The sequence below is a fragment of the Juglans regia genome, chromosome 13 (assembly GCF_001411555.2).
Source record: "Juglans regia cultivar Chandler chromosome 13, Walnut 2.0, whole genome shotgun sequence".
NCBI classification, from domain to species: Eukaryota; Viridiplantae; Streptophyta; class Magnoliopsida; order Fagales; family Juglandaceae; genus Juglans; species Juglans regia.
The window spans coordinates 13,004,259-13,027,431 of record NC_049913.1 but is presented as its reverse complement, the minus strand read 5'-3'; the positions used below and the strand labels follow the sequence as shown (position 1 = coordinate 13,027,431).

Here is a 23,173-nt window from a genome sequence, read left to right as displayed (position 1 = left end):
TTTATATATAAAAAAAAACTAATTTAAAAAATATTGTTTTATACTTTTATTATAAGTTATATATTAGTATTAGTTATAAACTATATATTTAATATTAGTATTAGTTATAAACTTTTAGTGATTTAGTATTAACATTTTATGTAATAATTTATAAATTATAATAAGAAATTATTTCATATATAAATATATATAATTATATATAAAACTTTCACATAAAAAATTATAATTATACATAATATATAAAACTTATATATATTAATATATATATATATAATATTTTGTATAAAACTTATATATATCGTAATATAAATATTTTTTTTATATTTTTTTTTATCAACCGGTCCGGTCCGAAAAATCTTAAAACCGGAACCGGACTGGAATTGGCCGGTTTTCACATTATAAGAACCGGTCCCGGACCGGACCGGACCGGTTCAAAACCAGGAAAACCGGTCCGGTACGGACCGGTTTTCCGGTTTCAACTTACACTCCTACACCTTTTAATGTTTCTGCTTCTGTTTTGAATAATGTTGGTATCACTGACCTTTGGCATTGTCGCCTAGGTCATCTTTCTTTTTCATGTTTCAGTTTAATTACTGATCCCATTATAAAGAACAATATTTCATCCATTAAGAATAAGCCTTGTTGCATTTGTCCTTTGGCTAAATTCCATCGTTTTCCTTTTCCTAATAGTCAAAATAAAACTGCTCATTGTTTTGAAATGATACATTGTGATCTCTGGGGGCCTTGTTCAACTACTGCATATGATGGGTCCAAATACTTTTTAACTATAGTTGATGACTTCACTCGAAACACATGGTTGTATCTTCTTAAAATAAATTAGAAACCAGAAAATGCAGTCTTTTTCCAATCTAGTTGAAACTCAATTTGATCTCAAAATAAAAATTTTAAGAAGTGACAATGGGGGTGAGTTTCAAATGACTGATTTTTTTAATAACAAAGGCATCATTCACTAGAAAAGTTGTGTTGCCACCCCCCAACAAAATGGCATTGTAGAAAGAAAACACCAGCATCTATTAAATGTGGCTCGAGCATTAAACTTACAAGATAGCCTCCCTCTTGAATATTGGAATAATTGTGTTTTAACAACCACTTACCTCATTAACAGGACACCTAGCCCACTTCTTCAAAACAAAACCCCATATGAACTTTTATTTCATTATCCACCAACTTATGCTCATATGAGAATATTTCGCTCACTATGTTTTGCTTCCACCCTTTCTCATGGTAGAAGCAAGTTTGATCCTCAAGGTTTCATATGTATTTTTCTTGGATATCCCTTTGGCATTAAAGGTTAAAGCTTCTTGACCTTGAAACCAAAACTACTTTCATTTCTAGGGATGTTGTGTTTCATGAATCAATATTTCATTTTCATTATTTACCTTCTCTAACACCTTCCATCACTAAAAATCCTAGTCTGGTTTTTACTAAACCCTTGCCTAATTTTCTTGACTTTCCAAATTCCTCCTCTCACTCCATTCCCACACCCTCTACAGAATATGCACTTCCTTCTTCCCCTCTTCTTTCTTCTGATTCCCTCCATCATTCAGTCACCAGCCCTACCACTCTTCACAACTCTGGTACCCCCTCTTCGTAGGTCCACTAGGCTAAGGAGAGCACCTCAGTACTTGAAGGATTTCCACTGCAAACAGGCTTCCCTCAATGATCCCCCTCAATTGATGTCCAAGTCTTCCACAGCAACAACTGGTACTCTTCATTCTCTAACCAAATATCTCACACCTCTATTTCTACTGTTTCTGAGCCAACTACTTACAAACAAGCAACAAAACACCCTGGCTGGTACCAAGCCATGGAAACTGAACTAAACAAAACCACACTTGGCTTATCACTGATCTGCCCCTGGTAACCAAGTCATTGATTGCAAATATGTATACAAGATAAAGTTCAATTCTGATGGGTCTATTGACAGTTTGAAAGCTAGGCTTGTTGCCAAGGGATTCACACAACAAGAAGGCATAGACTACACTGAGACTTTCTCCCCAGTTGCCAAGTTGGCGACAGTTCGAGTCCTACTTTCTATGGTAGCAGTACAAGGTTGGTCTCTACATCAATTTGATGTTCACAACGCTTTTCTCCATGGTGATTTGGAAGAGGAGATTTACATGAAGAAACCTCCTGGTTATAATAAAGATGGACCTCATCATGTATGCAAGCTAGTTAAGAGCTTTTATGGCCTTAAACAGGCTTCAAGACAATAGTACTCCAAGTTTTATTCATCTCTCATTGCTTTTGGTTTTGAACAATCTAAAGTAGACTATAGTCTATTCACTAAAGTAGATGGTGTCTCTTTCACTACTTTATTAGTATATGTTGATGACATTATTGTGGCTGGTAACTGTCCCAATTCCATTGTTTCCCTAAAATAGTTTTTGCATACTCATTTTAAGATCAAAGACCTTGGTTGCTTGCGTTACTTTCTTGGTTTGGAGGTTGCAAGATCATCTAAGGGGATACATCTATGCCATAGAAAGTATACCTTGGACATACTTTTAGACTCAGGTACTCTTGGCTGTAAGCCTCTCAAATTACCTCTTGAGCAGAATTTTAAGCTCAGTAAAGAATCTGGACAGCCTCTTCCAGATCCTACTTCATATAGAAGGCTCATTGGACGTTTGTTGTATCTCACCATCACAAGGCCAGACATATGCTATGCTGTCCAACTTCAGAGCCAGTTCATGGATCATCCTACAACTTCACATTTATCCATAGCTCACAAAGTCCTCAGATATCTCAAGACAGCTCCTAGTCAAGGCATCTTATTGTCATCAACATCTCAGCTACAACTTAGAGCTTATTGTGATTTTGATTGGACATCATGCCCTGACACCCGTCGCTATCACATGTTAGTGCATCTTTCTTGGAAATCCTCTTGTTCTTGGAAGACAAATAAACAGTCTGTGGTCTCTTACTCCTTAACTGAAGTTGAGTATCACTCTATGGCAATCACATGTTCTGAGATCACTTGGCTCATATATTTACTCACTGATTTGAGGGTCCAACATCCACAAGCTGCCTTACTCTATTGTGACAACCAAGCGGCTTTACACATCGCCGCTAACCCTATTTTTCACAAAAGAACCATGCATATTGAGTTGGGTTGTCACCTCATCAGAGATAAGATTCAAGAGGGCATCATCATCACTTCTCATGTTCCTTCCCAATCTCAACTAGCCGATATTTTCACAAAAGCACTACCTGCCTATCTTTTACATTCACATTTATCCAAGATGGGAATGGTGAATCTATATTCTCCATCTTGCGGGGCTATTACACAATACACATGAAGCCCAAAGTCAAGCTGCCAAAGCCCACAATCAAACTGCAAAAGCCCAAAGTCAAGTTGCAAGTCGTCTACCTCTCACAGCCACTGCAAGTCACTTAGCTGCAACACAAAAGTGGAAAAGGATGACTTACCATTATTTAGATTTCATCTGTATATTTACTTTTCCATTGTCCTTGGTAAATGTTTTCTTAATGAGCTGTATTTTATTTTAGGAAGATTCTTTCTGTTAGGATGTCAAAACAGGACGTTTATATGAGGCCTCTTCTTGTACCTTCCATTTTATTTGATTCTCTGGAATGCATAGTACAATTTTTTCAGCCCTTTTCATGCATCATGCATCATGCTCTCTGCACCATAGTGCTCTTCTCCTTCTTATTTTGTTCCTTACAACCCTCGATATATGGGATTTGGAATTATCCAATAGGCAAGTCATGTTTGCATTATCCAAAGAAGAATGAACAATCATTTGAAGGCTAGTAGAATCCATTAGCTCAGACTTGCCAAAGGACAGCCTATTCGACTGTCCATTTTTCAAACTGTGACCATGATGGTTCTTTGGCATGGTCACTAAAGCCTTTCTAAATGCCCCCATTTACCCTCTCATGAATTTTTTATTTTTAATACGTAATCGAGAATTTATCAATACAAACAATAGGCACGGTATCTCTCATGAGTTATATGACACATGGGTCTTTTTATTGGATAACTAGGCCCTTGAGCTCTAGACTTTAATTTTTTTCATGAGAAATGTTAATCGTCTCTTTCGCCCAAGAAGGATTGATTGACTTATCAAAAATTTTCCAGACTATGAGTCAAGACACAAGGCAAGGGTACTTAATTTTGCAACAAAATCACTCTTCTCAAATAGGATCCGCATAAGGAAAATCACTTGTCATTTAGATTTTGCCTCTCAGGATAGTCCGCAGAGACAGAGGTCGGTAATGAAGTTTTCATCATCTTCAGTTTTGACCCACATCCCCTAGACCACAATCACTCAAAACCTTAGACACACTGGAAAAGACTCGGTTTAGATATGGGGCTTTGTCTTATCTTCTGAAGCCCCGTACTCATTCTATTATGTCATCAATCACTAAGCCCGCAACATAAGAGGGAGAGAGAGAAGAAAAGATTGATTCAAGGTCAGGTTTTGGGAAAGAGATAAATATATAAAATAGACCCTATTGCATTCATTGAGTCTCGAGTTCGGACAAGAGCTTGAAAATATTTTTTTTCCATAAAAATCCCCATCTTCAATCAAGAGTTCAGTCATTCAGTCATATCTTTAACAAATTTGACAGTAGTGTAGTAAGTACTGTTACTTTGAAGCAAGAATGTCAGCAATAGAAACTAATCTCAACAGCCAAATGAACCTAATGCACCATTTGAATTTAAATGCAATCATATGCAATAATGGAATTCATTCCAGAGAAATTCAGCTTTGGCATCTGAAGGTATGTAGTAATCTGCAGTACCATGAAATAAAATAATAGGTGGTAAGAGGGGAACAACATTTCTAATGTTCAGATCCTGCACCACTACTTCAGGGGAGAACCGTCGTAGGGATTGTTCCCCTTCCATTATACTGTATTAAATCTTAAAGCAATCAGCTCAAAGAAGTGATTGGCAAAGATTAAGCTGTAAACCAAAACATATTTCAGGTACAACAATAACTTACAAGGAAATTAAAAAGGCATGTACCTTTAGAAAAAAGAACGGTACAGACCTCGATTATGGAAGTAATCTACTAGATTAAACAAGTTGTACTTGTTTGTGGATATTACAAGGAAAACTGTAAGATAATAGTAGATTTTATGTCGAACTGCCAGAAACATAAGATACACAAATGCTTGAAAAAGATAATGCAATGTCACTTATGTAAATGTAAAAGTGGTTGGCTAGGATTAAATGACTAGGACGATAGAGTTTTATTTAAGTTGGGAGATTGTTGAGATTGGATTAATGTAAATATTTTATCTTTATCTAATAACATTTAATTTAAATTAAACGGTTATTAGATAATATCTTAAATATGTCATGAGAGTGTGTATCCGAAGTTCAAGAAGTTTGAAATTATTCAGTTGAATGGAAACTATATTTGATGAGAAGACTGAGCGACAGGTGTCAACAGACTCGTTCCCAGCAGAGTCCTCCCGTCAGCAAATTCCTATTGCGCCTAAAATTCCTAAGAGACTTAGTTCATCAGCAAAATCCTACTGCAGATCAACTACTGAGCAGATTATTTAATTGAGGAATTCGGCTGAGGGTTGCATCTTTTGATCAGTTAATTTTGAGAGAGCTTGGAAATCTAAGAGAGATCCAAGAGCTTGAATGTGAGAAAATTATTGTGAAGAATTTTCTAGTGTTTTTCTCTTTCTCTCTTTGAGTGCGTGCTTACTTCCTATCGGAGTTGAAGTAATCGAGTTCAGTCACTGGAGTTCCAGGAGGGAATTCAATAGTTTCAAGATTGCTAGATATTCTAACTACTACTGCAATAGAAGACAAATGGGTCATTTGTCTGGTCAAGTAAGAGAGTCAAGTTACAAAGGTTCTGTAATTGAGATTTACTTGTAATTGATTTTCAAATAATAAAATTGATTTTTTTGAGTTTGGCTGTCCCGTAGAGTTTTACCTTTGAGAAGTTCTTCAAAGGGTTTCCCTTCGTAACCAAAATTGGTGTTACGCACTTTATTTATTTTATGTATTTGATTATTTATCAAATTAGCACATAACGTACGACTAACCAATTTTTTGAATGAATTGGTAGATATTTCTATCGCGTTACGATACAAGGATACTTTGGTAATTTCAATTGGCATCAGAGCATAGTTTACTCATTCGAGTGTGATTTGTTCCCCTGTTGACCATGTCTTTATATGTCCCGCAACACTTTGATGGGAAAACTATGCATATTGAAAAGTTTGTATGAGGGATTTCCTCAAGTTTTTGGATGAATGTGTGTGATATGTAGTTGAGCGAGGGTGGACTAAACTCGAGACAATTATTGATGTTTGGACAAGAGATGAGATCACTAACTCTAATTGGTATAGCAAGGGACTTAATGTTGTCTTCATGGATGTATCTCCCGATGAATTTAAAAAAATCTCAATGTGTGAGATTGCTAAAGAAATATGGGATATCTCGGAGGTTATACATGAGGGGACAAAGATTGTAAAAAATTCAAAATTACAATTGCTACCCTCAAAATTTGAAGAGATTAAGATGCTAGAAGATGAAAGTTTTAATTATTTTTATGCTAAACTTAACGATGTTGTGAATTCCAGGTTTAATCTCGGCAAGAAGGTGGAGGATTCAAGGATTGTGAGAAAGATTTTAAGGTCATTGTCTAAAAGATTTCGCCCAAAAGTTACAGCCATTGAAGAAATGAAGGATTTGGATGCTATTAAAGTTGAAGAATTGGTCAGCTCCTTACAAACATATGAGTCCTCCCTTCCTCAAACAAGAAAATGTAAGTCGATTGCTTTAAAAACTGTGGAAGAAGATCGAGATGATTTTTCTGATCAAGAAAATCTAAATGATGAGGATGTAGATCTCATTGCAAGGAAATTCAGAAAATTTTTGTTTAACAACAAGAGAACAAATGGAAAACAAAAGAGAGGTAAGAAATTTCCTGCTAAAAAGAGAGATTCTGAAAGATGGAATAAAGATAAATCTGAACAAAATGATAAAGTTAAGTGCTATGAATGCTCAGATAATGGCCACATAAGAATTAAGTGTCCAAACTTTAAAAGAAACAAAGGAAAAGTTCTTAACATCACACTTAGTGACTGTTTTGGTTCTGAAAATTTCAGATCATCATCTGAGGATGAAACTTCATTTATAGCTTTTTCTATTGTTGTTAATGAATTTTCTGATGTTGATCTAATCAAATCTAAACGTGACAATGATGATAGTGATTGAGAGGTTGCTCTAGTTGTGGTTGATAATGAGCTAAGTTTACAAGAAGCTTACAATGATCTATGTGAAGAGGTGGTGAGCTGAAGAAATTAAATAAGAAGCTGTATAAAAAGCTCGCAGTTTTGGAAAATGAGTAAAGTAACTGATGTAGGATAGAAGTGAGAAAGAGGAGTAGAAACAGAGTAATAGGAAATAGAGAAGAGAAATGAAAGAGAAGAGAGGAAGAAGAAGAAAGCAAAGAGGGACTGGAAGGAGGCGGCTAGCACTCAACTCTGCATTCAAAATAACTACTTTCCAATATTCCTTAAGATGTCTATAAGTAGTAGGGCAATACAAACCCTAAATGAAATAACTAACACATTAATAAAATAACAAAATAGAAAATGTCTTTAAGTAGTAGGGCAATACAAACCCTAAATGAAATAAATAAAACCTTAATAGGAGATGTCCTCATCAACTCTCCCGGGGTGGAAAACTTGACTCTGTCGAGTTGACGAGTCACACTATGGCTGTAATCAATCACCCAACCATAAGCTAAGTGGTTGAGCACGCTTCTTCTGACGGCCATAAACACGTGTGAGTGGAGGTCTGAATCTGGAGTCCCTACCCACTTCTCTAGAACAGGTTCCAGGTGACCCGGGCAAAGGAAGATCCTGTTGGCTCCGATAAAGCTCCAATAAATCTGGATCAAGCTACTGGAGTGTCTCTCTGGGAATCCATGTACAGTCAGAATCTGGTCGATCGACCTAACGAACAAGGAAACGCTGAACCTCTCCATCATTGGTCAACACAATCTGTTCATCTAGAATAGTATCAATTTTATCTTTGTGTGCTGTGATAGATGGTAGTGGATTAGGAGTGACAAAAGGTTCAGGGTCAGGATTCACAGATGGAGGCAGATAAGGATCACTGGAGGGATTGAAATGGCATTTGTAAGCAACTAAGTCCTCAACATTGAAAGTAGAGTGGTAACCAAAATGTGATGGAAGATCAATAATATATGCATTTGGACCAACACGCTTTAAAATTTTAAAAGGACTAGGACTACATGCTTGCAATTTGGAAGCAGATCCAGGTGGACGCCATTCCGATCTAATTCGGATCATAACATAATCCCAACTTTAAATTCAACATGTCGTTTATGCAAATCAGCTCGCAGTTTATATGATGCATTACTGGCCTCAAGTTGTTTATTGATCTCAATATGTAAGTCATGAAGATGTTGAACAAAAGCCTCAACTGATACAGATACATGAGCATGAGGAGACATGGGAATAAGGTCTAAAGGCTTCCTAGGTTTATAGCCATGAACAACTTCAAAGGGACTCATACCTATAGACCGATTCACCGAACTGTTATATGCAATCTGAGCTGTAGGGAGGATCAAATCCCAATTCCTAAGATTCTCCTGGACTAGACATCTTAATAAGTTGCCAAGACTGTGGTTAACAACTTCAGTTTGACCATCTATCTGGGGGTGGTAAGCAGTGGAGAATTTCAATTTAGTGCCAACCATATGCCATAAGGTTCTCCAAAAATGACTTGTGAAACGAACATCTCTATCTGAAACAATAGTCTTAGGAAGACCATACAACTTGACAATCTCGTTAAAGTACAACCTAGCAACCTTATACGCATCTGAAGTTTTGCTTCAAGGGATAAAGTGAGCCATTTTCGAGAAACGGTCCACTACAACAAAAATAGAATCATACTTTTTCAGAGTGCGTGAAAGTCCCAACACAAAATCCATACGTTCCAAGGACAACTAGGGACAGGAAGGGGTGTGTAGAGACCAGTATTTTGTCGCTTTTGTTTGGCTAATTGACAAGTGTTACAGGTGCTAACTATCTTAGTCACATCTCTCTTCAAGCTAGGCCAATAGAATTGACGTTCAATCTCTTCTATGGTCTTATCACGTCCAAAATGTCCAGCCAAGCCTCCGCCATGAACTTCCCAAACAATAAAGTCTCTGACTGAAGTCCGAGGGATGCACAACTTATTGGTTTTAAAAAGATAACCATCCTCCAAACGGAAACCATCAGTGGTATCCGACTGCCCGCTTTGCAAAGCGAGAAAAGTATCCCTAAAATTAGGACAAGACTCATACTCTTCCTTAAGTCTTTCAAAACCTATGACCTTGACATTCATGATAGACAAAAGGGAGATACGGCGGCTTAAAGCATCAGCTGCTTGGTTCTCAATGCCCTTCCTATGCTTTAAAGCAAAAGAATAAGCTTGCAAATATTCAACCCAACGGCCATGCCTAGAATTCAATCTTTTCTGAGAATTGAGGTAGCAGAGGGCCTCATGGTCTGAATAAAGAACAAACTCCTGAGGTAGCAAATAATGGCACCAATAGCACAAAACTTGCACAACCGCGTACAGTTCCTTATCATAGGTAGAGTACCGTTGTTTGGCATCATTTAACTTCTCACTGAAATAAGCAACAGGGTGGCGTTCCTGGCTAAGAACTCCACCTATTCCTACCCCTGAGGCATCACACTCGACCTCAAAAACTTTGGAGAAGTCAGGAAGTCGCATGACAGGAGCTTCCATCATTCGCTTCTTGACTAACTTAAAAGTCTTAGCCGCTTCCGATGTCCATTGAAATTCTCCCCTCTTCATGCACTCCGTGATAGGAGCCATGATTGTGGTAAACCCCTTAATAAAATGACGATAAAAGGTAGCCAGACCATAAAAACTCCTGACATCATGTATAGTCTTGGGTTCAGGCCAACTAACAATGGCCTGAATCTTTGTGGGGTCAGCAGCTACTCCAGTAGAAGACATAATGAATCTTAGGAAGACAACTCGTTCTGTGAAGAAAGAGCATTTCTTCACATTAGCATATAGATTTGTTTCACGAAAAGTGGAACAAACCTGTGTGAGATGATCTAGATGTTGTTCCTTAGTCCTACTGTAAACGAGAATGTCATCAAAGTAGACGACGAGGAACTTACCCATGAAAGGCCGAAGAGCTTGTGTCATCACTCTCATAAAAGTACTTGGGGCATTGGTTAGTCCAAAAGGCATGACCAACCACTCATAAAGGCCGTCCTTCGTCTTGAAGGCAGTCTTCCACTCATCACCCTGGCGAATCCTAATTTGGTGGTACCCACTCTTTAAATCAATCTTCGAAAATATTGTGGCACCAACCATCATATCCAACATATCATCAAGCCTAGGGATGGGAAATCAATATTTCACTGTAATCCTATTAATGGCACGACTATCAATGCACATCCTCCAAAAACCATCTTTCTTAGGAGTCAAAAGGGCAGGAACTGCACAAGGACTTAAACTCTCACGGATAAAGCCTTTGTGAAGAAGTTCACCCACTTGTCTTTGGAGCTTAGCATGCTCAGTGAGATTCATCCTATAACGAGGCAAGTTTGGAAGGGACGCTCCTGGGACAAGATCTATGGCATGTTGAATATCTCGTAGAGGAGGTAAGTGGTCAGGGAGGTCTTCAGGGAAGACATCCCGAAACTCCTGAAAAAATGATTGGGCCTCATCAAGGGCCACTATTGGAGATGCCAATGGAACCTCCATAACAACCACAGCAAACACAACAGAAGCACTCACGAGTGCATGCTCAAACTCCGTAGAGTTAATGATATTTAACCCTTTTCGTTCCACAATTTTCTTTGTTTGTTGTGAACCAGCAGGTTTTGGAGGTAAAGGGTTAAGATGAATCTTCTTTCCATTAAACACAAAGGAACATGAATTGGATCGACCATGGATGGTCACATCTAAGTCGAATAACCAAGGTCTGCCAAGCATGACATGACCGACATCCATAGGAATGACGTCACACCATATACAATCCTTATATTCTAATAACTGGATAGGCACCAGACAACGCTCTTTCACATCTATGGAAGAGGTATCAACCCAATAAACACTATACAGCTGAGGGTGTGGCACTGGTTGCAATCCAAGATGGGACACAGTAGCCATAGAAACCGCATTAATGCAACTCCCATTATCCACAATGATTTTACAATCCTTATCATTGATTTTGATATAAGTATGAAAGATGGCATGACGGCGCCAATCATCAGCACCTTTTGGTTGGGTAAGGGTGCAACGTACAACACTTAATCTGGGTGTGTCGGGAGCATGAGGTACAGAACTTAAATCCACAAGAAAGGTTCGGATACAACCTAAGAAGGTATCCTCATCATCACCTAAATCACCAAACTCCTCAAGCTTAGGCTCATAGACTTGATCTTCTAACGGTTCATCAAGTATACCCTCATGTTCCTCAATAACTAGGGTTCGACTAGGACAATTGGAAGAAATGTGGCCAAAACCATTACATTTGAAGCACTGCAAGCGGGAGGAAGTCCTTGGAATTTTAGGACCTTTACCCTTATTTTCCCATGCGGGGGAAACATTAGATGGTGGAGGTCCTAAGAGAGACTTAGGGGAAAGGGTGGGCGCTGGGGTGATGGAAGGGCGGTTGTCACCACGCCTTCCATACGGAGTCCTCATAACCGACTCATAGTCTCGGACTAAAGAGAAAGCGTGGTCAAGTGTAGCGACACCCCGAAGGACAAGCTCGCACCTAAGATCATCTTTTAGGCCTTGTCTAAACCTACTCAAAGTCATGGCCTCATCCTCAACAATATGACATCTCATTCGGAATTCATCAAATTGAGTGACATACTCAGTCACTGGCCAATTGCCCTGTGTAAGGGCATTCCATTGGTCCAGCAAATTACCCCTGTAAGATTGGGGCAGGTATTTCTCTTGAAGAGAACGTTTCATTTCTTCCAAACTCCCAACAGGAGGCGCATGATGCCTCTCAAGGAGATCCTCTACACTTTTCCAAAAGAGTTGGGCAGTGCTAGTTAGTTTCAGGCTAACAAATTGAACTCTTCGATCTTCAGGGACTCTATACCAGGTAAAGAAACAATCCATATCCCTAATCCATTGAGTAAAAACTCGAGGATCTAGGCAACCATCAAAAGTAGGGGCCTCTAGCTTAATGTTTCTGAATAAGTGCTCTTCATGGCGAGTAGGGGACTGAGTACCTTGACGGTAATGGTCTCGTTCTCGCTCACGATCATAATCCCTACCCCCACAATCATGTCTGACATGTTGTCGATTACCTCGTCGACGACGATAGTGTCTATTATGGGACACTTCAGAGTTGTCAGAAGAATGAGAGGGTTCCTCAAAATTGTTCAACCTAGCAGCTAGGTCCCTGTTCTCCTCACGAGTAGTAGCCATCTCAGTTTGGACAGCCGCTAATTGAGTTTGTACATGTTGCTAGTTATTGGCTAGTTGAGCTAATTGTCGAGTGAGGGCATCAAATTGGGAAGGATCCATGGTAAAGGTACTGGAACTAGAGGTGACAAGATGACCACTACGCAACTGCATGCAATGCAACACCCGCTAAATGAAGTGCAATGGAGAGATCAATGAACAATAAATGCAAGCAATGAAAAATATCAACTGAGCCAAATAATAATAAGTCTTTTTTTTTTTGGATTAAGTAAATCCAAAATACGGCAAACAAATAATGCTGATGTTTAAAATAACAAAGCAATGGTCAAATGCCAATCAAACAAATCCAATCACATAGCAATGCTGATATTTTTGTTTTAAGAATTTTTTTTTTGGAAAGACAATCAATGCAAAAATGAGAAGTAAAGCTTCAGGCAATGGAAGTGAGAATGGGAACACAAGAAATAGGAAGTAAAACAAAATCCAAGTGTTGAATAAATCTGGCCGTAGCAAATGCGGGTTTGGCTAAATTCACTATGGTAATAGCAACACAGAGAAACAATTAATACATTTTCAAAACAAACCGATAGTGTAAAACCAAAGAAAGAGATAGTAAAACTCCCTTTCGTTGAGAACTGTGCACAATCGGTGAAAAGTCACGCGGAAGGACAAGCCACCCTGACTCCCTTTCTTTCTTTCTTTTTATTTCGGCTAGCTTCGTTTGCTAGCACCTGTAATTTTTTTTTTTTTTGGCTATTTTTGCGCTAGAAGAATCGGAGCTGAGATGTTTTCGGCATCGTCTGCCTCAGGTCGAGTGGTTTTCGGCATCGTCTGCCTCAAGTCGAGGTCTATATTGTTTTTTTTTTTTTTTTTTTGTTTCTGCACCTGTTGTCTCTGGATATTTCGGCACTGGGTGTTTCGGGAGAGGCCGAGGGATAAGACGGAGGTAAAGGAGAGGCCGAGAGGCTTACCAGCAGTGTGCTCAGGGTCGGGAGAGGCAGCGACGACTGCAACTCATAGAGAACGAGATGGAGAATCGAAGAGAGCCGATTCACTGAAGGTCTGCTCAGGAAGGTGCGGTGGTTTCTGGAGATTTTAGGTAGTCTCAATTGGTGGTTTTCGGCAAGGTCTGAGCGAAGGTGAATGGGTTTTGTTTTGGCTTGGATCGAAGGGAACTCAGGTGGATGGGTTTTCGGCACTGGTTTTCGAAGGAAGGAGATGAAACGAATAGCGCTGGGTGCTTTGTCGGTGTGGTCTGGTATGGTTGATCTGAGAAAAAGGTGAATGGGTTTGGAATTAATCTATTGTTTGAGAAAACAATAGAACCGGCTCTTGATACCAATATGATGTAGGATAGAAGTGAGAAGGAGGAGTAGAAACAGAGTAATAGGAAATAGAGAAGAGAAATGAAAGAGAAGAGAGGAAGAAGAAGAAAGCAAAGAGGGACTGGAAGGAGGCAGCTAGCGCTCAACTCTACATTCAAAATAACTACTTTCCAATATTCCTTAAGATGTCTTTAAGTAGTAGGGCAATACAAACCCTAAATGAAATAATTAACACATTAATAAAATAACAAAATAGAAAATGTCTTTAAGTAGTAGGGCAATACAAACCCTAAATGAAATAAATAAAATATTAATAGGAGATGTCCTCATCAGTAACCTGTCTGAGGGACTAAAGATATCTGAAATTGAAGTATCAAGGTTACATGCTCAACGAGGAGTACTTGAGAAGAAGTTGAAAAAGATTCAAGAATGCAGAGAAAAGAATGCAACTTAGAAACTTGACGAGATGTTGAGTTATAAAAAATCTAACTGTGATCGCATGGGTTTAGGGTACATGACTTCCTAAGGTATGGAACTTAAAAGCTCATCATTTGTTGCCACTTCATCAAAATGTATCATTTTTGTTAAAAGAAGTCGAGATGAGGAAGCCCCAAAGAAGGTCGTGCCTAAAACTCATGTTGCAAGAGGCTTACATGATAGATCAATGACAAAGAAGCCCAACCAAGGTAAGTCCGAATGTAAGTTTACTCCTACTTGTCATTTTTGTGGTATGCTTGGTCATATAAGACCACACTGCTTTAATTTAAGAAAAGTGCAAGAAAAAGAAGGAAAAAGAAAAATTGTAAGGAAGGAAAAGGATTTAAAAAAATAAGGTTGAAAAGTTGAGTCATCAAATAACCTCCATAAGCCATAAGCTTGGTGAACTAGCAGAATTTTGTCTTCTTAACAAAGGAAAAAATGTGCAAAGTGATATGGATAAGTAAAAACTTAAATCAAAATGGGTGGTCAAAGAAGATAGTGAGTGGACCTTGCCAAGAAATAAAGCTATTGGTGTGTGTGATATCAAGTGAGAGGCATCTTACGTTATTGCATTAGTCTAGGACATGCATTTTGGTTTATATTATTTTATGTTTCTATTTTTCAGTTTAAAATACATTATTTTTTCTGGTTTGCTTTAAGCTTATTTTTTTAAGGAAAGTGCATACTTAGTGTGTCAAGGTTTGAGTACTTGAGTTTTCACATAGTAAATTCTTGACCTTATGCATCTCTCTATTTTGTGCAGTCAACTTTGAGCTTACTAACCCTATGAGTCATCTTGACAAAGTTCATTTTCAAGTACTGTGAGGAACTTATAGTTATGCTTATTATGATTATGTTCTGTATTTATTATTGAAATGCTCACCATAGTAGGAGTTCATGCCTTAAATTGACTAATACTAATTGAATCTAGTACTAAAAGTAAGAGATCTCCACTTGCCCGAACATAAATGGTTGATCCATATAGAAAAAGTCGGTGTTTAGTCATTGCGAAAAAAGACAAACACCCTACACGGATTTGTCCCTTAAGTCCTTATAGAAAAAATCATTGCTCTAATCATTGAGAAAAAAAAATGAGCAATAAAAATGGACATATCAAAGGGTTGTGCAAACATGTGTTTGGAGAAGATACTCTTTCAAGTATCTAGGCCCTAGCATAAAATTTGACTTTTAAGGTGAGAAACAATCTCTTGGGAATATCTATGGAAATAAAAAAATAAAAAAGAGAGGGAGAGAGATGAAATATATATATATATATATATATATAGATGATTCCTCGAAGTAAGTAGTCTCACTCACACACTCACATGAACTTTAATATTGATGATCTTATAAGGTGTGAACAACCATTGTGATTGTTACAAATATGAGTGTATTTTATCTTTCTGTGTGAGTGGCACTATGCTTAAACTGAGATGTATTTAAGTATCTTCATTGCCTAATTTTGTTTTTAAAAAAAAATTAAAAAGTTTTTTTTTTAAATGGGGAAAATATAAAGTATATTTTATATTCTTTTAATGGTTTTATTTTTTATTTTTTGATCTTACTCAGTTTTGAGTAGTTTAACGTCTGGTGCATGAATCTGGGAGTAATTGTTTTTGTCCAAGTCCTAGTGGGACTCGTGACTTAATGGGTGAATCGGTTAAGTCCCAGTAGGAAATTGGCGTGAAAAAGGGAGGCTCGTGCTTAGCACGTTGGTCACTTAAGTGACTTAAGTCACTATCTCTCCCCTATATTTTCTAGTACCCACCCACTCACTCACGACATTGTTTCCTTGAGCCCTAGCCATGTCTCACCTCATTTCATATCATATTTGATTTTCTCGTGATTAAGAACCAGTCCAGACCATCCTAATCTACGATTCTCTATCACTGTAACTACTTTCTATCATCCATCTTAATCTATTTTTCAGTTCTAGGATTCGGCGCAGATGAAAAGTGGAGATTGGAATTTTGGTTGTTGATTTGTGTTGTTGGGGTTTCAAATTGGATTTTGTTTATAGTTGGTTTGTCTATATTTGATCTAGTAGTGGGTATATCTTGATTTCCATGTATTGAGGATGGTTTTTGTGTGGATTACGACAGTATTCATATCGGTTTTCTAGTAGTACCCACCAAGTGTTTGGCTTTATGTCTCAACTAGGTTACCTTTCTTATTTGCTCACTTTTTGACATGCATTCATACGCATACATTAGGTTTATCAATATGTATGGTTGAGTTAAGATCAGAGAGAGTTTTAGCAGTGTCAAATCAAGATCTTTTTTAGTGTTCTTATCTCGGCACACATAGGCTTGGTATTTATTCTTTTGATTCTGGTGAGGAGGAGTTTTAAGCCTTGATAGATTTGTGACAAAAAGGGAGAGATTTAAGTGTGTTGTTGAATGGGAGTTAAAAAGTCTTTTGTGAAGTGTGAGTAAAAAGTGAGGGGGAGTAGCAGCAGGAGGAGGCAAGAGTTGAAGCTTACGTTTGATATTTTAGTTCAGAAGTTGTTTATTCTCATTACTATATTAAGATTTTCTTCACGAGATCTTGGTCTGCTGGTTGATTTTGTTTCAAGTACACACTACATTTATCAACTGAGTATTTTGTGACCAATCCACCAAAGGGGAAGATTGTAAATGTAAAAGTGGTTGATTAGGATTAGATGACTAGGACGATAGAAATTTATTTAAGTTAGGAGATTGTTGAGATTGGATGAATGTAAATATTTTATCTTTATCTAAGAACATTTAATTTGAATTAAACGGTTATTAGATAACATCTTAGATATGTCATAAGAGTGTGTATCCGAAGTTCAAGGAGTCTAGAATTATTCAGTTGAATGGAAACTATATTTGATGAGAAGACTCAACGTTAGGTGTCAATAGACGCGTCAGCAGACTCGTTCCCAGTAGAGTCTTCCCATCAGCAGATTCTTACTACACCTGAAATTCCTAATAGACTCCGTCCGTCAACAGAATCCTACTACAGATCAAATATTGGGCAAATTATTTAATTGAGGAATTTAGTTGAGGGTTGCATCTTTTGATCAGTTAATTTTGAGAGAGCTTGGAGATCTAAGTGGGATCCAAGAGTTTGAGTGAGAAAATTCTTCACATTCTAATGTTTTTTTCTTCCTCTCTTTAACTGCGTGCTTACTCCATATCGGAGTTGAAGTGATCGAGTTTAGTCACTGGAGTTCCAGGAGGGAATTCAATAGTTTCAAGATTGCTAGAGGTTTTGGCTGCTACTATGGTAGAAGACAAATGAGTCATTTGTCTGGTCAAATAAGATAGTCAAGTTACAAAGGTTTTGTAATTGAAATTTACTTGTAATTAATTTTCAAATAATAAAATTGATTTTTTTAGGTTTGGCTGCCCCATAGGAAAAACCTTTGAGGAGTTCTTCAAAGGGTTTCCCTTCGGAACCAAAATTGGTGTTACACACTTTATTTATTCTATGTATTTGATTATTTATCAAATTAGCACATAACGTACGACTAACCAATTTGTTGAGTGAATTGGTAGATATTTCCGTTGCGTTACGATACAGGGATACTTGGGTAATTTCAACTCATACTTGGATGAGCATGATATATAAAGAAATTGTTGTTAAGCATTATTGCATTATGAAACCTTGAAGCTACACCTAGGCAAGATAACATCAATAGAGTTGATCCACCTTAACACCCCAATATCATATTCAATTCTGCACTTCGGTTCTTAGGACTTTTGGAGGAACACTTAGAAACAAAGACTAAGGAAGTAGGCCGGAATGATATGGTTAAAAAAAAGGTTCACATTTGACTATGGCATTCTCGATCGCATAAGAACCCAACATACTACAACATGCATCAACCAATTATGACCTCCTGACAAACTGATTGATCACCTTAATCCTATGGGATCAAATTTTTTAAGGGGGTGTCAAATCATCATAAGCATATAATAGTGTGCTTGAAATACAGAAGAAGTTCCATGAGGTTCAAAAAAACATACAACAGAACACTTACCCTCCAGATAAACCCAAATAAACCTTTATCTGGGAGACACTCCATGTGGTGCTTTCTCCCTCACCGCCTTCTTTAATTGCCTGCTCCAAGATTGTGCAAGCAGCAATATGTGCACCAGCTGACTGTCCCATCAGATAAATCCTACAAAAATGAAACATTAGCAACATCTTTGTTAGCAACTCCAATCTCCCATCACTTTCCCCACCCATAAAGTCATGCTTTAAATTTATAGAAAAATGTGAAGAATCTAGTACCTATCAGGATCCCCTCCATATTCAGCAGTATTTTTGCACACAAATGAGATACCTTGAGATGCATCTGTTACAATATGACTCATGGTCCCTTGGGGGAAATTCCTGCATTAATTGTCAATTTAGACGGATGGTAGTATGAGATACTGTCACGGGTGGATACATGTCAAGCCTTTTACAAAGAAATCAGTCAAACCATACAGTGATAAAAAGAAATCACAAGGGTGCTACAAGGATATAAAATGCAGCCAACAAAAAGGGTGGTGATAAACAAATTAAAAATACGGTGAGACAAAGGACATGGTAATATATAGTGCTGATTGCTGAATGATGGAAATTGAGTACCCATCTCCAGACATATGGCCTTATAAGGTTTTTAGAATGTAGTAATCATTTTTTCTTGAGGAGAGAGCATCCACATATCCCAATAGCTCTCATCTAATCTGCATATTGGCAACCTTAGGACACTAGGGAGAACTCTTTACCCTATAAAGAAATAGAATGCTAATCCATTTCTGATAAATATCATATAGAGGCAGTATCACAAACAAACAAATCTCAATATACTCAAAGAAATTCGTCCAAAACAGTCTCTCTGGCAAGATGAGATATATTATGTACAACAATGAGTTGTTGCATGGAGGAAACCATATCACCTGTAATCTATGCATGCCACTATGATGTCTCTTTCTGATAACTGTTGTCCTAAAAGGCAACCCCATGCTTTGTAACCGTAGATATTAAAAAAAAAAAGTTCAAAACATGTTAAGGATATAGATAAATAGGCATATGATGCACGAAAAAACAAGTAATTTTGTGAAATCAACATAATCATACAAGACTACTCTCTGCTAACAATTAAACCCAATTTAATAATTACATGAATCACAAGCCAAAACAAGATTCAGACACTTAAAACACGCATATGTAATCATCCTACTCAGAAAAGCCCCTTTCAGTTTGTTACTTGCTCCCAGACCTACCTACTCATACCCATTGCTATTGTTGTTTCATCTTCTGCTTATTATGCAAGTACTTACCAAATACCATTTCAAGGTCAACGTTAGAAAAATGTATTTTTATTGCATAATTTAACAGATGACTTCTTTTTTTATTGAAAAGGGCGGCGCCCCAAAATTTTATTCAACAACAGCCTCAATAATCACTCTATTAGCTGCTTAAGGGGTTACATATCTACACCAAAAACTTTTCTGCTATTACTATTTACATTAGACTTCCTACTGCCACTTCAAACATTAGCAGCTATCAATGAAAACATCTCTCACCCAATAATCCAGGCTCCACTAGTTACAAACGCAATGACTGGCTTTGGCCCATCACTATTTTTGGGTCGATACAGATCCAGCCTGCAGAACAAAATTTAAACAATTCATGCCATCATATACATGAATTTAAATGGGTGTATAATTTCATTGATATTTTACCTATTTCTTGGCTGATCACCATAAACTATGCTTCTGCAAACTTGACCGGAGAAGAAATAGTAATATCCAACTGCCAAAAACAAGCACACTAGTTGTTCTCCAGAGAATTGGATAAATGTGGCACACACAACGTTGTCTCTATTGTGTGCAAGTAAAGACTTGGTATGCATGAAAAAGTTTGCAGCAGAACACCAAATGTCACAGACCTTGAAGAAAACCTAAGAAAAGTAGTAAGGAGTAACAACCAATTAGGGCAAGAAATCTTGTAATCCATCTATAACCTACCCTGAATAAAAATAAATGATTAGAAAGCTTCAAGTAATTTTGGAATAGGCTCGATAAAGCATCTTGAACAATCATCAAAGCAAGCAAACCGAAATTTCAAATTCCCTGAGGACTTACAAGATAAGAAAATGGAGTCAGAGCGACTACAGGTTTTCTCTGTTACCCTTTCATTGCATGTAAAAGTGGTTGGGGGTGGTTAACTGACCTACATGTTAAAACCTCACACAATAGATTATGTCTTCTTACTAGCTCTAACAAGTTCATATTGTTCCAATATTTTACATTATTTATCTTCTTTATATCTTTCTCAATGTTGACCTTTCCTATCTCCCTCAGAGAGCCTTCATATGCGTAGTCTCAGTTGCCTACTTCATAGGTGTTTAGACCTTCATCATCATATCTCCATCACAGTCACATATAAATGACATATAAGTGACATGCAAGGCATCTAACTTTCTAGATCTTCTTCCCACTTTTGTTATCCCTTTTTTATAGATAATCAATAAGTTTTATTCATAAGAGAATAGGCATGGTCCAATTACACAGGCCTTTTCTATCCATCTTAGAGAGCCTACTTTTTATAAGCCATTCCAATTGCCTACTTCAATACAACTTTAGACCTTCATTATCAGATTGCCCATGGCCTCAATCACGTGTTCAAAACTTTATTTTTTTATTGGCACCAGGTGTCCGGTAACAAAGTCTTGACTAATCCGGAGGTGCTGTCACATGTTCAAAACTTTAAACAAAATTCCCCCTATTTACATATAGAGGTTGCTTCTTGCTTTCTTCAGATTCAATTACTTTTCAAAGTAACATGACACATATAATTATGTGTGGTATGTGGAATGAGAATCTCTTACTTTGATGATAAGTCTAGTCATAGTCAAATATAATCTTTCCACGGAAAATATAAATGTCCAAATTAACTACAGATAACAAGAAGCAACCTGTTTGCAAGGATAGCCCTGATTAATAAACCCCTAGTCTTATCAGAAGTGGCTAAGCATAACTTTTTAGGGTTGGCAACGCAATCATTGTTGTTCCTATCTATGACCTCAATAGTCTATTTCGAATTTAGAGTACGAAGGGGAACAACAAAGTGTAGGTAATCTACAATTGAGTCATTTTCCTCATCCCCCCTCCTGCAGTTTTCAAGAATAACTTAAGAACTTCTCTGGAAAGCAAGATTTTTCAGACAAATGGAATATATTGGTACATACCTCTGGTGGGCCAGTGGCAACAGCCATTTCTCTCTTGTTATCTGCCGACACAAGTAGACAGAAAATGTTATGATCATATGGGGTAATCAGTTATGGGTTCAGATACGTTGAAGAACAAGACCCAACTCCTCCATTTGGTTGGTCTTGTAAAATTAGAAGCTTTCATTTAAACAAAACCATAAAAAATAATGAGAAATATATATTTATATATATATATATATATATATTTGAATTTGAGTAGAGTCTTAAATGTTCGGGCAGCTATTTCATATTTCAATTTGAGTAGTGATCGATTTTCCACTTCTCCTTCCAACGGTAATGAACCAATTAAGTAGCCGTTAACCTCAGCCCCTAAAGTTTTTCTTATTTAAATTCTCACATAGCCATTTTCTTTTCTCTTCCACGCCCTCTCTCTTCTCCCCCTCCGAGCTCCACTCTGTCGACTGTCCCTCTTTTCCACTCTCTCTCTCTCTCTCTCTCTCTCTCTCAGCTAACCCCATCACAACCCAATTCGGACCGTTGTTGCATTGTCGTTCCTATTTCAATCAGCCACACTTACGGTAATCTTTCCAGTCCCCTGCGATTGATTTCTTGTGAATGAGTGTTTTGATATGGGCTTGCTTATGAAGAGAAAAATTCAGATGAGAAATGATTTCTCTATTTGTTGGAATGAAATTTTGCTTAAACCATGTATTTACATTCATTGTCAGGGGAAAAATGTTTACCTTAATGATTTTTAAGGTTTGAGAATTGTCGACTCTGAAGATTTTAGAATTACAGTTGATAAATTTGGTTTGTTTGTGTTGAAATCATACAGAGCTATCAGTTTTTTTGGAAGATTTGAATTGATTGTATGTCACGGAAAAATATAAATTGGTGTGAAATATACATTAGAAATGTTTGTATGTCACTGCAAGTGCATGTTTCTCCCACCTTTAGCCAGTTGTTTGATTTTTTATCTTTGGTAAATTATATCATAGTGAGAAAGAAGAGACCGAGAGTGCCTGGAAGAGAAGATGAAAAGGCTATTATTTGAGAATAAAATTAAAAAATTCTCGACTTTTTAAGGATTTAATTAAACAACAGAAGAAGATTGCTCGTGGCAACCATGAACATCTTCAAGAACAAAATCTCAACACAAGTTTTAACTGTAAATCATGTTGCTCTAATTTTTTATGTTCTTTACCTTTCTATTTTCTTAATTTTCTCTGGGATGTTTGGTTCTAAGAAACTGAAATGTAATTGGATTTTGTTCTTGAACACATTTGCAGCTTAGTTTTCTTGTATTGAAAACTGTAATTGATAATGCAAATATCATCATAAAATGGTTATTTGTTTTGACAGGTTGCTCAGGCTATTACCACCAAGAGGTGTATATGTATGTATGTTTTTTCTGACCATTGAGTGCTTTTCTTGCTATTACGAATGTCTTGATTTTTTTTAATGTATTGTAGTATTAATGCTGAGAGTAGGTTAGTTGGTCTAAAATTATTGAATTTCACTTTACATCTTATCAAAAAAATTTACATCTTATTTACCAATATATATGTATATATATATATATATCGAATCTCACTTTTAATATGTTTTATTATTATAGGGCCCAGGTCAATTTAGGATTTATCCAAACAATGCTTTAGCAACTTCGACGTTTCTTATTTTTTCTCAACTAGTATTCTTTGT

The 23,173-nt window shown here is 37.1% G+C and overlaps 2 protein-coding genes across 2 annotated transcripts; both read right to left on the bottom strand.

Moving 5' to 3' along the window:
* Window positions 1-10,432: 10,432 nt before the first annotated feature.
* Window positions 10,433-12,163, bottom strand: LOC109015341. The gene is made up of 2 exons (XM_018997815.2): window positions 10,975-12,163; window positions 10,433-10,863 (listed from the first exon to the last, which is right to left on the bottom strand). The coding sequence occupies exons 1-2, from the start codon at window positions 12,161-12,163 to the stop codon at window positions 10,433-10,435; spliced, it is 1,620 nt and encodes a 539-aa protein (XP_018853360.2).
* Window positions 12,164-18,282: 6,119 nt separating this feature from the next.
* Window positions 18,283-21,517, bottom strand: LOC109015340 (probable isoprenylcysteine alpha-carbonyl methylesterase ICMEL1). Its single transcript, XM_035684313.1, has 8 exons — window positions 21,491-21,517; window positions 21,218-21,333; window positions 20,189-20,268; window positions 19,983-20,052; window positions 19,827-19,904; window positions 19,194-19,271; window positions 18,541-18,642; window positions 18,283-18,427 (listed from the first exon to the last, which is right to left on the bottom strand). Exons 1-8 carry the CDS (start codon window positions 21,515-21,517, stop codon window positions 18,283-18,285), a joined length of 696 nt encoding a protein of 231 aa, XP_035540206.1.
* Window positions 21,518-23,173: the final 1,656 nt, after the last annotated feature.

Coding starts and splice junctions, on each gene's coding strand:
- LOC109015341 (XM_018997815.2), bottom strand. CDS start 12,163: ATGGATTGTTTCTTTACCTGGTATAGAGTCCCTGAAGATCGAAGAGTT. Junction 10,864..10,974: donor CTTAGATGTGACCATCCATG/GTCGATCCAATT, acceptor TGGAACGAAAAG/GGTTAAATATCATTAACTCT.
- LOC109015340 (XM_035684313.1), bottom strand. CDS start 21,517: ATGGCTGTTGCCACTGGCCCACCAGAG. Junction 21,334..21,490: donor TTGCCACTGGCCCACCAGAG/GTATGTACCAAT, acceptor AATTCGAAATAG/ACTATTGAGGTCATAGATAG. Junction 19,272..19,826: donor ACTAGTGGAGCCTGGATTAT/TGGGTGAGAGAT, acceptor TTTTAATATCTA/CGGTTACAAAGCATGGGGTT.